Source organism: Anolis carolinensis, chromosome 4, assembly GCF_035594765.1.
Source record: "Anolis carolinensis isolate JA03-04 chromosome 4, rAnoCar3.1.pri, whole genome shotgun sequence".
Classification (NCBI taxonomy): domain Eukaryota; kingdom Metazoa; phylum Chordata; class Lepidosauria; order Squamata; family Dactyloidae; genus Anolis; species Anolis carolinensis.
Genome location: NC_085844.1, coordinates 6,315,836 through 6,331,778, shown reverse-complemented (window position 1 = coordinate 6,331,778; position 15,943 = coordinate 6,315,836). Strand labels below are relative to the sequence as shown.

At 44.1% G+C, this 15,943-nt stretch overlaps 1 protein-coding gene across 1 annotated transcript; it reads right to left on the bottom strand.

Moving 5' to 3' along the window:
* Positions 1-7,869: 7,869 nt before the first annotated feature.
* Positions 7,870-14,140, bottom strand: arc (activity regulated cytoskeleton associated protein). The gene is made up of 3 exons (XM_062979945.1): positions 11,058-14,140; positions 9,982-10,155; positions 7,870-9,282 (listed from the first exon to the last, which is right to left on the bottom strand). Exon 1 carries the CDS (start codon positions 13,723-13,725, stop codon positions 12,496-12,498), a length of 1,230 nt encoding a protein of 409 aa, XP_062836015.1. The 5' UTR covers positions 13,726-14,140; the 3' UTR covers positions 7,870-9,282; positions 9,982-10,155; positions 11,058-12,495.
* Positions 14,141-15,943: the final 1,803 nt, after the last annotated feature.

The following is a 15,943-nucleotide window of genomic DNA, read 5'->3' as shown; positions in this document are numbered from 1 at the left end:
ATCTTCTTCAAAGGAGATTGGGTGGTAGATCTTTCTGGATCTTTATTACTCTGTCTCTCTTGGTGGATTCTGTTGGAACTGGGCATTGGCCAAGTTCTCTAGATAACCAAGTGGCTCAAGATGAGGGGATTTGTTCCTCAGATTGATAGATGGCGAGCAAAAGTGACTTTATGGCAACCACACTCCAGGCTTGAGAAAGAACCCTTAATAAGAACCCTTAATAAGGGGGCATTTCAGTGGTAGGAATCCTGGGGAAGAGAGCAAAAGGGCCAACAATGGGGTGCAACAGGGAATCACTGGTATGTAAGAGTCTGCTGACATCAAGTGGTGGTATTCCAGCATCGCAGAAGGGAGTTGAACTGGGGGGACCTTGGGGTCACTTCCAACTCTATTGTTCTATGAAGTGAAGACTGCCTTTTCAGTGACCCAAGGCATCTGCTTTGTGTTATTGACTTTAATTCAACATTCTTTCAGTATTGCATAACAATGAGACATTATGCTATTGTTGATTTGGTTGTGTGTCTTCAAATAGGGTTGTTGTATGTCTTTTGGGCTGTGTGGCCATGTTCCAGAAGTATTCTCTCCTGACGTTTCGCCCACATCTATGGCAGGCTTCCTCAGAAGTTGTGAGGTATGGAAAAGCTAAGCAAGGATCGTTTATATATATCTTTGGGATATCTGTGGGATATAACAGTCTTCAAATAGTTTCCAAACTATAGCGAGCTGAAGACAGCTTTACCATTGCCATTCTCTAAGGCTGAGAGCGTATGGCTTGCCCCAGTTTACCCAGTGGGTTTAATGGCTGAGGGAAAATCGAACCCTGCTCTCCAGGGTCACACTGACCTATATAGAACCATGTATACACAAACTCCTTCTTTACAGCCCCAAAGCTGCCTTAATTCATGTTGCAACATGAGCAAGAGGAAGGAGGGAGGTCTGGCAACCCCACCGTACCTGGACACAGAAAGATGATATCAGCACTGAAACTGCTCAGGTCTGAGTGTGTCTGTAAAATTGTGATTCCAGAAGGAGGAGGAGATATTCCAAATGCTTCTCTAATCCTACCTGTTCACAGTGCAGCATAGAAAGCCTGTATGTGGTGGGAATGGGGCTTTACAGCAGGTTGGGAGCTACACAAGAACACCAACCTCCTCAGTTCTGGAAAAAAGACTTCGGACACATACGTGATTCCTATGCAGGAAGCTAGATCTACTTGAATTCTGGCTTTAGTTTTTTTGTGTGTGTGTGTGTGTAGGACCATAGACTGAAAAAAAAATCGGGCCGGGGGGGGCGGAGTTGAAACTTTTTTTTTTGCAAATCATGAAGAGTAATTTCATAATGCAAAATAATTTAGTGGACACTCAAGACAGATAAACTTCAGTGGACACTCTTGGGGATTTGGTTAATCAGTTAAAATTCATGATTTTTATTAAACTTGAAAAATGGGGGAGGGGGTTGAACTCCTAAACCTTCCTCCCCCCGCCCCCCCGGCTACAGCCTTGTAGTGTGTGTGTGTCAGGATCAACTTGAGAAATTGTACATCGCATCTGGTGTGAGAGAATTGGCCATCTGCAAGGACGTTGCCCAGGGAATGCCCAGATGTTCTGATATTTTACTATCCTTGTGGGAGACTTCTCTCATGTTCCCACATAGGAAGCTGGAGCTGACAGAGGGAACTCACCCTGCTCTCCTCAGATTCAAACCCCCAACCTGTTGGTCAACAGTCATGCAGGCACAAGGGTTTAACCCATTGCACCAGCCAAGGCCTTAGTTTATAAAGGAGCTATCCAATGTGCTGAAATTCGTTTAGAGGGCGGAATCCAATACTTTAGCTAGCTTTATTTATTTATTTATTTATTTATTTACAGCATTTATATTCTGTCCTTCTCACCCCGAAGGGGACTCGGGGCGGATCACATTACACATATTAGGCAAACATTCAATGCCTTTTAACATAGGACAAAGACAAACAACAACATAGCTCCGAGCGGGCCTCGAACTTATGACCTCCTGGTCAGTGATTCATTGCAGTTAATTGCACTGGCTTGCTCTCCCATCTGCGCCACAGCCCCGGGCTACTAAAAGCCACTGGGGAAAACTCATTCCATTCTAATGCATCTGCAAAGTTTCAGAAAATCTTTGGCCTGATTGTCCTTAACTTCCCCTTGTCAATGTTCCTGGTGTCATTTCAGAGCCTTTTCAGTGGGCAAGTAATAGAAAAGTGAAAGCCCCGAGGCTATGGCAGAAATTGGGCTCTTCTTTATCATTATTGGCTGTCGTCTGCTAACTGCTCAGATATTGTGGGTGATATGTGCTAGTATGACCTACTGTTATGCCAGCTTACTTTTTCAGTCATTGTGGGCTGAGCTTGATGGCCGTGGAGTCTCACATCCTGGTCTAAAAGGTTGACAGCTGTACCTCACTCCTGGCTGATTGACTGCAACTAACTGGTGCCCAGAAATCACCCTGCCTTCTGGCACTGTGTGGATGCATCCCACATCGTAGTATCTGGCAACTCCCATATTATTGAGGAAAGGAATTCATGCCAGGTTTTACTCCAGCCTCCAAAGAAGCTGTCCAAGACACTGAATCATACTCTAAAACGTTTCAGCATCTTGGAGAGCCACTTTCAAGCTAAACAAAATTGTCTGATTCACTTGGGAGCTGCCAAGTATGACTTCTCCAGTACAATGGAAGCCCAGTAGAAGAATTGGAACACAGAACTGAGTAGAAATTGGAGCTCTTAGAAGGCTTTCCTGAATAGAGGCCAGAATAAAAGACAACTGGCACAAGATGCAAGGATGCATCGCAGGAAAATGGCAGAGCTGGGGCTAAGGCTGGTTTGCCCTTCCAGGTTTTTCTATTATCCTCAACTTGTACAAAACATGACCATAGCTCTATCTTTTCCAAGGCCTGAGTAATTTGATACAAGTCTTTCAGATCTTTACAGTGGTCAGCTAGTTAGTTTAAATGGGAAACCAAAAAAACTGCTTACCAAAAGTCATAGACTCATTTAATGTGAAGAGACCGCATGGGTCATCTAGTCCAACCCTCTGCCATGCAAGAAAAGTGCAATCAAAACAACCCTGACAGATGGTCATCCAGCTTCTGTTTAAAAGCCTCCAAGGAAGCCGCTCCTACTGGACTCTGAGGCAGGGAGTTCCACTGCTGAACAGCTCTTTTTACAGTCAGGAGGTTTTCCTAATGCTCAAGTGGAACCCATTGATCCATTGAGTCCTAGTTTCCAAGGCATCAAAAAATAAGCTTGCTCCCTCTTCCTTATGACATTCCTTCAAATATCCAAACATGGCAATCATGTCTGCTTTCAACCTTAGCTGTCCTGAAGTTCCCGTGGGGAGATGGAGTGGGATATAAATAAAGGGTTGTTGTGTGTTTTCTGGGCTGTATGGCCATGTTCCAGAAGCATTCTCTTCTGACAGTTTGCCCATATTCTCTGAGGTTGTGAGGTATAATGGAAAAAACTAAGCAGGGATATAAATAAAATTTGTCATATTGTTGTTTCTCTTCTGCAAGCTAAACAGATCCAGCTCTTTATGATGCTCCTCAGAGGGATTCATGCTTTCCAAACCTTTGATAAGTTTCATCGCCCTCCTCTGGACACCTTCCATATTGTCAATATCTCTCTCAAATTGTGGTGCCCAAAATTGGACACAGGGTTAATCCAAGCGAGATCTGATCAAAGCAAAACAGAGAGGCACCATGACTTCCCTCAATCTAGAGCAGTGGTTCTCAACCTGGGATTCTGGGCTACATCAAAAGGAGTATAATCTCTAGCCCAGTGGTTCTCAACCTGTGGGTTCCCAGGTATTTTGGCCTTCAACTCCTAGAAATCCTAACAGCTACTAAACTGGCTGGGATTTCTGAGAGTTATAAGCCAAAACACCTGGGAACCCACAGGCTGAGAACCACTGGACTAGAGACTATATTCCTTTTGAAGCAGCCCAAAATCTCATTGGCTTTTTCAACAGCTGCATGACATTGTTGGGTCATGTTGAACTTGTCAGTTTCCCATGGCTCAAGCTCTCTCCAAGAAGATCCTTTTTGTTATATCTGCAGGAGCAAGGACTTCTGTTATAAAATCTGTAGTATGCCACAAAGCCATTGTCTTTGCTCGTACCCCTGCCATGAAAAAATTCTTGTCTCTGTAATATGTTGTGTATCCTGTTGTAACTGAGTAGCTGTTTAATATTTGGAAGCTGTCAGTAGGCCAATAAAAAAACTTATGAGAGCAATGTGTTATTCTCCAAAAATTGGTTCTAGCTCATAGATGCTGCATTTAATACTCTCAGCAAGAGACCGAAGGTGACAACCCTGGGTGTTTTGTCATTTTGTTTTGCTAGTCTTCTTACAGTATATTTTTCCTGGGTATTAATCTTATGTTGTCAATTTGTTTCTCCACCTCCTTGGGTGAATATCATAGATTGAGAAATGCTTGTTGTAAATCTAAGAGTTTTGAGCCTTGCAATAGTATCAGAGAGCTTAGCTGAAAAATTGAAATAGATTTGGTGAAAAATAAGGAAACGTACGTGTTGCGATCAGTGAAATGTTGATAGAATGTGGTGCTTAGATAACCATTGCATCACGAAAGTGAATTTGAGATGTGGATTCTTCCAAATTGATGGTAAGTGGGAATTGCTGAAATCTTGGTGAAACTGTGTTGTCGAAGGCTTTCATGGCCGGGATCACAGGGTTGTTGTATGTCTTTCGGGCTGTGTGGCCATGTTCCAGAATACATGTTCCAGAAGTATTCTCTCCTGAGAATATTGGTGGAACTTCCCAAGAGTTTGCTTTCCATATGGCCAAGGCAGAAAATGTTATCAAGAAACTTTAAGTAGAGGAGGAGATTTGTTATATAATGTGTTGCTGTTGCTATGTGCCTTCAGATCATGTCCAACTTGTAGCAACTTTAAGGCAACCTTATCACCAAGGGTTTCTGCATCTGAGAGTGTGTGACTCATCCAAGGTCATCTCATGTGCTTCCATGGCTGAATGGGGGAATTGAACCCAAGTCTCCAGACTCATAGTCCACAGTTCAAATCACTACATCACATTGTCTCTTGTTTCTAATTTTTGAATTCTACTGTCAAAATGTTGTCTTTCCTATCCTGCAGATATGCAGTTAATGGTTGTCACTCTTTCATACAAAATTCCATTCGGGGAGATAGGGCGGAATACAAATAAAGTTGTATTATTATTATTACTGACACAAAGACACAGTATGACACAGCAAACGAGATCATATGCTGGATTTTGTATCACAAAACCACAAGTCCAACGCCTCCCAAGCGTTTAGGACTGTGTGATGTATTTTCGGATGATGCGCGCAGATCCCAGTAGGGTGGCCTTTTGCAGTTGGCAGATCATGATTTTGTCAATGTCTATTGTATCCAAATGCCGGCTGAGATCTTTTGGCACGGCACCCAGTATGCCAATCACCACTGGGACCACCTGTACTGGTTTCTGCCAGAGTCTTTGCAGTTTGATCTTAAGGTCTTGATGACGGTTTAATTTTTCTTGTTGTTTTTCATCAATCCGACTGTCACCTGGTATGGCGACATCAATGATCCAAACCTTTTTATTTATTTATTTATTTACAGCATTTATATTCCGCCCTTCTCACCCCGAAGGGGACTCAGGGCGGATCACATTACACACATCAGGCAAACATTCAATGCCTTTTTAACATTTGACAAAGACAAACAACAAACATAGCTCCGAGCGGGCCTCGAACTTATGACCTCCTGGTCAGTGATTCATTGCTCTCCCGTCTGCGCCACAGCCTCGGGCTTTTTCTTCTCCACAACTGTGATGCCTGGTGTGTTGTGTTCCAGAACTTTGTCAGTCTGGATTCAGAAGTTCCACAGTATCTTTGCGTGCTCATTTTCCAATACCTTTGAAGTTTTGTGATTCCACCATTTCCTTACTGCTGGCAGATGGTACTTGTGGCATAAGTTCTAATGAATCATTTGGGTCACATAGTTGTGCCTCTGTTTGTAGTCAGTCTGTGCAATTTTCTTACAGCAGCTGAGGATATGATCAATGGTTTCATCAGCTTCCTTGCACAGTCTGCATTTTGGGTCATCAGCTGATTTTTAGATCTTGTCCTTAATTGCCTTTGTCCTGATGGCTTGCTCCTGGGCTGCAAGGATCAGGCCTTCTGTCTCCTTCTTCAGGGTCCCATTTGTGAGCCAGAGCCAGGTCTTCTCTTTATCAGCTTTTCCTTCAATTTTGTCAAGGAACTTTCCATGCAATGCTTTGTTGTGTCAGCTGTCAGCTCTAGTTTGTAGTGCGGTTTTCTTGTACTGATTCTTTGTCTGCTGTGTTTTGAGGAGTTTCTGATTTTTGACTTCAGTCAAAGCAGGTTATTCACTTTGCTTTCCATATTCTGCCAGGGCATGTTCTTCTTCTTTGACTGCTTGTTTTACTTGTAAGAGTCCTCTGCCCCCTGATCTTCTAGGCAGATAGAGTCGGTCAACATCACTGCGGGAGTGCAGTGAATGATGAATGGTCATGAGTTATCAAGGAACTGTCCATGCAAGGCTTTGTTGTGCCAGCAGTCAGCTCTAGTTTGTAGTGCAGTCAACAAACATTATTATTAATAACATCATCATCATCATTATTATTTTTATTATTATTATTATATCTCTATAAAAAAATCACCCCGTGCTTTTACAATGGAATTGCTCCAGTCAGAAGACTCCTTCCCTCATCCTTTCAATGCACGCTTGCTCTTTTTCAAGACCCTTCAGCTAATGGCAATCTTGGAAAAAAGTGAGACTTTTGATTGTAACACCTCAAATCCCCAGGCTTTGCAGTCCAGAGAGTGACTTTGCAGAAGTAGCCACTGTAATTCAATTCCATAAGAATGTTCTTGTGGCCACACAGGGCTGAGTTGGTAATGAAACCAGCTCATGTCCATGAAGGATAATAAATAAATAGCTCACGAGGGCACTTTGGTAAAAGAATCACTCACAACAGTGACTTGTTAAAGGCTGGCAGACAGCCGGCCTCCCAATCAAAGCTATTCTACTTTCCTCTGCTTGGAAGATCGGAAATTAGAAATGATTTCATTTCCACATTCCCTCCGGCATCGCTCTGTGCTGCCCAGCGAGACCTCCACCAGGAACAGGTCGGATTAATCTGTTGCAGCTGATTTGTAATTTAACCAACGATGACAATTACAGTCATGACTCATAGCACACTCAGGTGTTTGGTACCCACAGGAAATATGTTAGCTACCGAATACACTCATGTATAAATTGAAGGCAGATTTGGGGGGCAAAATTATGGTTTTTGATATTGTCCATGCGTAAATCAAGGGTCATCCCATGGGGCGGGGAAAACACCAATACCAATTGGCCAACTGCCCCTGGTCACTGCACTATTTCCCCACCCTGGCATTAGAAAAGCCCAGAAACAGTGGTACCGTGGAGAGAGCAGAGGGGCTGGGACTTCTTTTAGGTTCTGCTACCAATCCTGTTGCCACTCTACTCGGAAAAGGGAATTTTTGAGAAGAATTAAGACACAGCACTCACTCTGACCCTTGGTTAAGTTGACCCAGATTTGGGGGATTGATTCTTTAATTAAAATTACTAGATTTATTATGAGTACTATAAGGTATCTTGAGTTCCCGGTGGCGCAGCGCATTAAAGCACTGAGCTGCTGAACTTGTGGACTGAAAGGTCACAGGTTCGAATCCGGGGAGCGGAGTGAGCACCTGCTGTTAGCACCAGCTTCTGCAGTCTAAAAAGAAGAAAAGTTGACTCCAGCTTATTTGACCTTGCCATTCCATATCATGCATAGACTGTATGTGATGTGGGTGGAAAGGAAGAGTGAGACAAAACGATGTCTATGTATGCATATATTTTATTGTAGAAATCTACAAAAGAAAAAAATATCTTTGCTATGAACACACTTTGCTACAATTGGTTTTGTAACTGAAGAATGCCATTTTTTAAAAATATAGCAGCGGCTGACACAGCCTCTTATGAGTCACCACAAATGTGATAACATGAGGAATAAGTGGGCTCATACAATCAAAGTCATTGGCGCATACAAGAATCCTTGAGCCCCCCCCCCCTCCCCAAGTCTTGGCATCAAGGAAATTCATAATGCATTAGTAACCATACACTCTGTATAATACACAATAAACTGTAAAGACCCAGTAGTAAAACTAGAATCTAGTTGGAGAAATACAATACAAAGATTCAGAAGCAATGCTTTTTGGTTGTATTGATTCATCATGCACATGTCTTCCCACGTGGTTCTCCCACAGGAGCGTAGCACTACTACATCTCTCAGGGAAATCTGATGATATATGAACAAAGGTGCTACTGAGAAAGCTCCCGTTGGCTAGAAGTCAATATCCAGCCATTGGAGCAGCCAGCTCTAAAAAGACCTGTGATACCATATGGTTGCTGTCTCAAGTAATGCTTGCAGAAATCAAAAAGTCCAGTATTGATATTTAGGCCTTTCTGAAGGTCTAGCTAACATTTGTATACAGTCACACCTACTATAGAACCACGTGGTTTTGGAAGAAGCAAAGAAAATAAAACCCCAAACCATCTCCAATCCAACCTGTTTGACAGGTGGAACATGAAGTGACAGCAATTTGAACATCAAAAAATAATCTAGTAAATGCATACTGCATACTATGGTATATCTGTTTACACTTCCTTAGGTAGTGCGAACACAAAAGAGGAATGTCAATGTGGGAAGATGGGTAGGACTCATTCATGGCTGTCTTGTGACGATTGGGCCCGTCTCTGCCATTCAGCCACAAACCTTTCATTTCAAGATGTTGTTCTGAACACTGAAGTATTTTGAAATGTCCTTCACCTTGAGCCACTAAGTTAACTGACAGAATCAACTCAACAGAATGTGTATTTTTTAGCTTAATCTCCCCAAATCTTCACAGTTATTCCCAGTTCCAAACATTTTCAAAATCCCAAGACATGAAGAACCTCAACCTCCCTTGATGTCCCCAGTCTCAAAGTCCATATTTCTGTAGACATTGCTTTCAGGCATTGCTTGCTTCATTCATTGGTGGTCTACTGGAAGCCATTGTTCTTCTGTTTGCAACCATGGTTCCTTTCATGCCCCCGGAGTTATAGCATCTGTCCCTAAATGTTGACAGGTATGTCACTTCCATCTTTCTGAGCTGTACTTTCATAGCTGAACGTGTCTTCTCCCCACGTGATGAAAGTCAAGAGTCAGACAATCAAGGAGTTGGCTCTGTAGTTGGAGAAGGAAATGTATGTCCTACAATAAAAGAATGAAACAAGGTTTAGCTGGTGGGTTCAGGAAGCAAGGCGAAGAACAATAAAATATATATCTCTAAGAGTGTTGTCGAAGGCTTTCATGGCCGGGATCACAGGGTTGTTGTATGTCTTTCAGGCTGTGTGGCCAGAAGTTCATGGCCAAGAATACTTCTGGAACATGGCCACACAGCCCGAAAGACATACAACAACCCTATATCTCTAAGACTTGGGAAAGTTGTGACAAGTGAATTCCCCATGGATAGGACTTTGCGGGAGAGTCAGCTTAATGCAATGGTTTGAGCACTAGACTATAACTCTGGAGAGCAGGGCTTAGTTCCCAATTGGTCCTGGAAATCCATTAAGTAACTTTGAAAGTCAACACATTTCAGCCTTAGATAACCCCATGATAAGTTTGCCTTAGGGTAGCCACAAGTTAGAAATTACTCTAAGGCACACAAGAACAAGGTCAAGAAGGACCTTGACAGCCATGTACAGTAGAAGGAAGTAACAGTGACATTCCTAATGTTTGAAATTGTTGTAATTCCCCTGAAAACTCATTCTTCCCTCTTAGGGAATCCTCCCACTCCCTGAAACTCTGCCATCTCTTCTCCAAAGTGGTGTCCCAAAAGAAGCATAGTGGGAACTGTCATTTCCTAACAAGGGGAAGAATTCATCTGGCAAAGCCAAGAAAGCTCATTACCTTCTCCAGGCAATCTCTCTGTGGGAGCGGCAGAAGCCCTTGGAGTCCGATGTCCGACCAGCTCTGCTGCGTGTTGCCTTTTTTCCATTCTGAGCCATCTCTCCACCTCCATCTCTGCTCCACATGGGATTCGGGAAGTGATTAGCTAGCTCGCAGTCTTTCTCAAATGACTCACTGGAAGAAAAAAAACAGATCATGCTTTTTGAGCCGGTGGCAATACCCCATGCCTTGCATTTTTATACTGTTTACTTGTCTTTCTCTGTGTGACCCCAAATTGAAGTCTTTCTCTGATGTCACTAATGCATAGGAACTAGGGAGCTGCCAGTCTGTTCCCAGGAGCCTGATTCCCTCTTATCTTGCTCTTTGACAGCCAGAGAACTGTAAACATTTAAGCAAGTGAAAGGACTGTTTCCTCCTTCGCTTGTTGCAAAAGTTCTTTTGGGTGCTAATTTCAGGTGCTGGGAGGCAGGAAAGAAAGGGGGTTCACTAGAAGTGCATCTATGTTGTAGAATTAATGCAGTTTGACACCACTTCAAGAACCATGGCTCAATGCTATGATTCTATAGCATTGAGTCATGGCAGTTCATATGGTGTTAAACCACATTGATTCTGTAGTGTAGATGCACTCTATATCTCCTTAGACTAGATTGGCTAATGAAAACTATCACCCTTTTATGAGAAAATGATTCAGTGGGTTGTCGGGAGGAAAAAAGACATACTTAAAGCTATACTAGTATCCCATTGTAACTAGTAAAGTTCTAGCAGGCTTCTATTCAGTCTTAGCTCTGAGAGGCAGCTGAAGAATACATGGGTTCTGGCCATTTTTTCCATAACCCAGCCCAGATAAATATATTTTGCTAATTTATCATAGGCCAGTAACCTATTTATCTGGATAGGGCATATCTACATTTCTCCAATTACCATCTAAGCCTGTGGGTTCCCAGCCTCCAAAACAGTACTTTCTGACTCTGTGGATCTTGCTCAACCTCCAAGGACTGAATCTGACCCTCTAAATTTAGAGGTTATATTGTCCCATCCCCATTTACAGGAGATCAGTCAAGGAAGAGCTATCTTACCTGTAGCTTTGAGAAAGGACTCGCACTCCAAGTTGTCCTTTATTGCTTCTCTGGTGGTAAAGGGAGCAGATGCTGTCTTCAGACACATTCTTCCTTCTCTTGCTTTCTTCCTTTTTGATCCACAATGTTGTTAGTCAATGTTCTTAGTCATATATGCAATGACTAGTTCATTATGCTGAGTGGTGCTGATAGTTTCCTTCATGCAGTTAGAGGTTGCAAACTTTTTGCAGTACAAATTTCAGCTTCACTTCTCTCTCTTGCTCTCACCAACACTTGGTCCAGCTAGCCAAGTTTCTCAACGTTGCTGGCAGTGGACTTGGAGGTTTCTTCAAGCTCTTCTTTCTCAAATCAGTCTTATGGTGGGGAGGAAGTCTGTCAACAGTTTTTGTGACTTGGCTATAGTTTTGATAGCTCACTCCATCACCCAAACATCCAGTCTGTCTTTCAAAAATCTGTCTTTCAAAAAGAACCGTAAGAGGGTTCTGTAGCATTGCTGTTGTTCTGAGGCATAGATCTGGTTGGCTTCAGGTCTGAATTCGAGCTGTGTTTGTGTATCCCACACACCCTGCTTTCTAACTCTGGCATAGCTTTTGGGTACAATCGGATCTTTCCTCAAGTTCTTTTGGCGGTCTAATTGCATTTTCCCTTCCCTTTCCACTATGTAGCCACAATGTAAGAATGTCTTAGCAGCCCAATGAGATAAGTATCCCACTATAGCTATCCCATCTTCTCCCACAATTCAGAAGATAGAGAAGTAAATTAGTCCATTATTATGATGAAGATGGTTTTCCTGGAGCTGAAAGGCCTTAATAATCATATCATAGCCCAAAAGCTTCTAGAGACCCACTTGAAATGAAAAGCAAATATTGGGTTAATTTTATTTTGGCAACTTGCCAAAAATGCTCCAATCTATTAATAAAAGTTGGAGGGAAAGGAATAAATGCAGAGAGCAGTGGCTTTCTCAAGAGTTAGCAAATGCTCACTGATTGATATGAAGGCAAGCAGAAAACACTTGGAAGGGATTCCTGGAAGGAAGGGAGACTGCCTGGAAGAAAAAGTCCATTGAAGGACAGGACTGATTCTAAGCGGGAAGGATCTTCGGTTGTGCATGTTAACTCCCTTGACAACCAATGCCAAAGGAAAGGTGGCCAGTTCTGCCACAGAAGAAAGGCTGGTTGCCTTTGTTACATAGTCCAGTCCTTACAATGGCTTTTTTTAAAAAAGAAATCCTCAAAATAGCCATCAGTTTCTCCAGCTTGAACCCCTCTTGAGCAATTCAGGCTAACCATGTTCTCCACATGGTCCACCTCAAAGAATAGGCAATTCTCCTCCTAATGGCCAGTGGACTGAGAATATCCTCAGGCCTCCCATGGCTGAAAGTTTCCACTAGTAAGAAACCATCATCCTCAATAAGCCAACATCTGGGTCATAACATAGCTCATATCACTGTGGTTGGTGGAATAGAAACTTCTGGCTGAGTCCTGTCACTCGCTGCAGAACTGGCAGTAATAGAAGGAGGCAGGATCTCTACTGAATCTCCTAGTTGGTGCTCTGGGGTCCTCTGAGGGCTGGGATCTGCAGAGTTATCGAAGTTGCACTCAACTTCTTTCCCTCTCTGGATCAGCTGCTCTAAGGTCTTAGGGTAGGGGTGGCTAAGGAAGCGCTTGAGTTTGGGCTGGAGGGTCCCTACAACATACTCAATGACCTCCTCCTCCTCGGCCTCCACGTAGAGAGTCTGGTAGAGGTCTCTCTTCCTCCAGAGGAACTGGTCTAAGGGCTCCCCTTCCTTCTGGGGCAGATCCAGCTCCCTCTTGATAGCATCCCTAGTCAGCGTGCCCTCGCTGTATTGGAGGAATTCTTTCTTGAACTCCAGCCAGTTCTTGACAGAGTCCTGCTTGTACTCCCACCACTTCTTGGCCGGACCATTCATGTGGTTTTGGATCTGAGAGAGCCAGTACTCCTCAGTCCCACCTACCTGCTTCAAGTAGTCCTCCAGGTGAGTTAGGAACTCCCTGGGGTCCTCAAAAATCTGGGTCTCCACTGGAGAAGGTGGCACATCCTCTGGGGCAGTGACCCACTGGTAGGACTCGTGGGGCTGAGGGATTTCCCCAGTTGGAGGAGGTGTCAGGGCATACATCTGGCTCATGTCTAGGGCATAGTCATAAATCTCCCCTTCACTTGACCTAATCTCGGGCCCACCTACGCCAACAGAGACTGTCTGCCGGGGATTATCCGCATGGCAGTACTTCCCTCCACCGGACTCCAGCCGGTCAGCCCACCTCTCCAGGCGGAAAAAGACTTCCTTCCAGACATTCATTTCCCTCTTGACCCACCTCTCCAAGTGAGCAATGGTCTCCTGACATCTAGACAAGCAGGCCTTGATGGACTTCTTCCACCGCTGGTTCTCAGCAGCCGAGGGCACATGGTCCTCGAGGTTGTTCTCCAGCTTGCCCACCGATTTCTGCAGGCCTTTCAGCTCCCGCTCCACCTGTTTCGACACCTCGGTCAGGAGGTGCCGGTGAGTTCTCCTAACATGCTCCAACATCTCTGCCCTGCACTTCCCTATCTGGAGAATGACATTGGGCTTGCTGTTGTTGTTGTTGTTGACCACCCCGCGGTGACCCTGGAAAGAGTGGATGTTCCCATGGTTGAAATTCTCAATCTGCATGGTTGTTAGCTCGGCTACAATCACCTACTTGGACCTGAATCCCTTTTAACTGGCTCTCTGACCACCCACCTGTCCCAAAGAGGACTCCCTGCTTCCCTCTGCAAAATCACAAACACAACCGAATCAGAAATCACCCCCCAAGAAGAGTCGCGGTCCGAGTCCAGTTGTGCAAAAGCAGTCCAAGTCCAGGAGAAAGAAGCAAATGGAAGAAGTTTTCGGCTCCTCCGGTTGTCTTTAATCCCGAAAGGATGCAAAGATGCAAGTGCTTGCCGGTATTCCCTCCGCTGCTTCGCTCTTGCTTCGGAGAACTAGAAGTGAACAAGTGCTCTGAATCTCTCTCTCTGAGCTGCAAAACAGAGAGAGCTGATCAGCTTCTCTGAGCGATCTGTCTCCGGCTCTGTCGGATACCCATACTTATACTCCATGCAGCTCTGTCTGTGGGTGTAGCCAATCCTCTTTGCTCACTGCCAGAGAGCTCCTGATTGGCGGAGAAGGATTCGGTGGAAAACACAGCTCCTGGCACATCTCCCTGCCCACCCCCTCCCTCTCGCTTTGCCCACCCCCTCCCGCACACCCCCAGACTTGAGTCGAGAAGCACTTTCAAAGGTTCTGCAGACAGTTGGATGGATGGATGAGTAATTCTTACCTTTTCTCCCCCGACCACCACCACAGCCCCCTTGCTCCCTCCTTCTCAGCCTCCACCACCCCCTTCCCACACCCCTTCCTCACTCTGATTCACTCTGCAAGGTCCTCATTAAAATACTCTTTCCAAGAGACCCCTGACAAAAGGGAGAGAGATTGAAAGGCAATGTATCACAAGAATGGTCCCTGATGCTTTCCCCCACATCTCTCTTTTGTTAAACACAGAGAGAATGCTTGCACGTGCCTTCAAGTCTCTGGTCCACTTATGCCCACCCCATTAAATTTTCATAGGGTTTTCTTAGGCAAGGACTATTCAGAAATTATTTTGACAGTTCCTTCCTCTGAAATACAGCCTACAGCACCCGATATTTAATTTTCATCGAGTTTTCTTAGGCAAAGGCTCCTCAGAGGAGCTTTTGTCGGATCCTTCCCCCAAAATAAAGCCAACAGCATGCTATTTATTGGTGGTCTCCAATCCAGGACTGACACTGCTTAGTATCCAAGATTAAATGGGATCCGGTGCATTTAGGGTATTTGGCATGTTTGTATGTGTTGACACAGTGACCTCATGCATTTTTCATAGGTTTTTGCCTCTGAAACAAAACCAACAGCATGCAAATGTATCCTGTAAAATTTTGCAAAATAATGCAAGAGGATTGATGTTTTCCAGGCTGTATGGCCATGTTCTAGAAGCATTTTCTCCTGACGTTTCACCTACATCTATGGCAGGCATCCGCAAAATAAAGCAAGAGGGTTGATGTATGTTTTCCGGGCTGTATGGCCATGTTCTAGAAGCATTTTCTCCTGATGTTTCACCCACATCTATGGCAGGTAGGTATCCGCAAAATAAAGCAAGAGGGTTGATGTATGTTTTCCAGGCTGTATGGCCATGTTCTAGAAGTATTCTCTCCTGACGTTTCACCCACATCTATGGCAGGCATCCGCAAAATAAAGCAAGAGGGTTGATGTATGTTTTCCAGGCTGTATGGCCATGTTCTAGAAGCATTTTCTCCTGACGTTTCGCCCACATCTATGGCAGGCATCCTCAGAGGTTGTGAGGTTATGAATAAGCCCTGAATTCTCCAGTGTACATGGACCTTACCCTAGATTTTCTTGGTTTCTTGGTTGATATGGTATGTAGTGTGGTTAGATTATTATTATTATTATTATTATTATTATTATTATTATTATTAGCATTAATATCTATTATTATTACCCCGCTTTCCTCTCGTAAACAGGACTTGCACTGGCTACTTTAGGTAGTCACCTGAAAGTAGGTTTATTAGGCATTAAATCCAGGATAATAACATTTCATGAACGAAACTGAGTGGGACCCGGTCTTTCCAAATGAGAATTGGGGAGTCAGACATACTTACTGGCATGATAGTAACTGCAATAATGTTGGGGTGAAGATTTTGGAGGGGGGTGTGTGATTGTGTGTAATAAGATGAATAGGCTTTGGACAGGGGGGCGTCCCACCCATCACGGCCTTGACACAAAATTAAATCCACCCATCTCTGCGAAACCTGCCAATTTGTAAGCCTGAATCAGTCGCTTAATCACTTGCCCGGCCCAC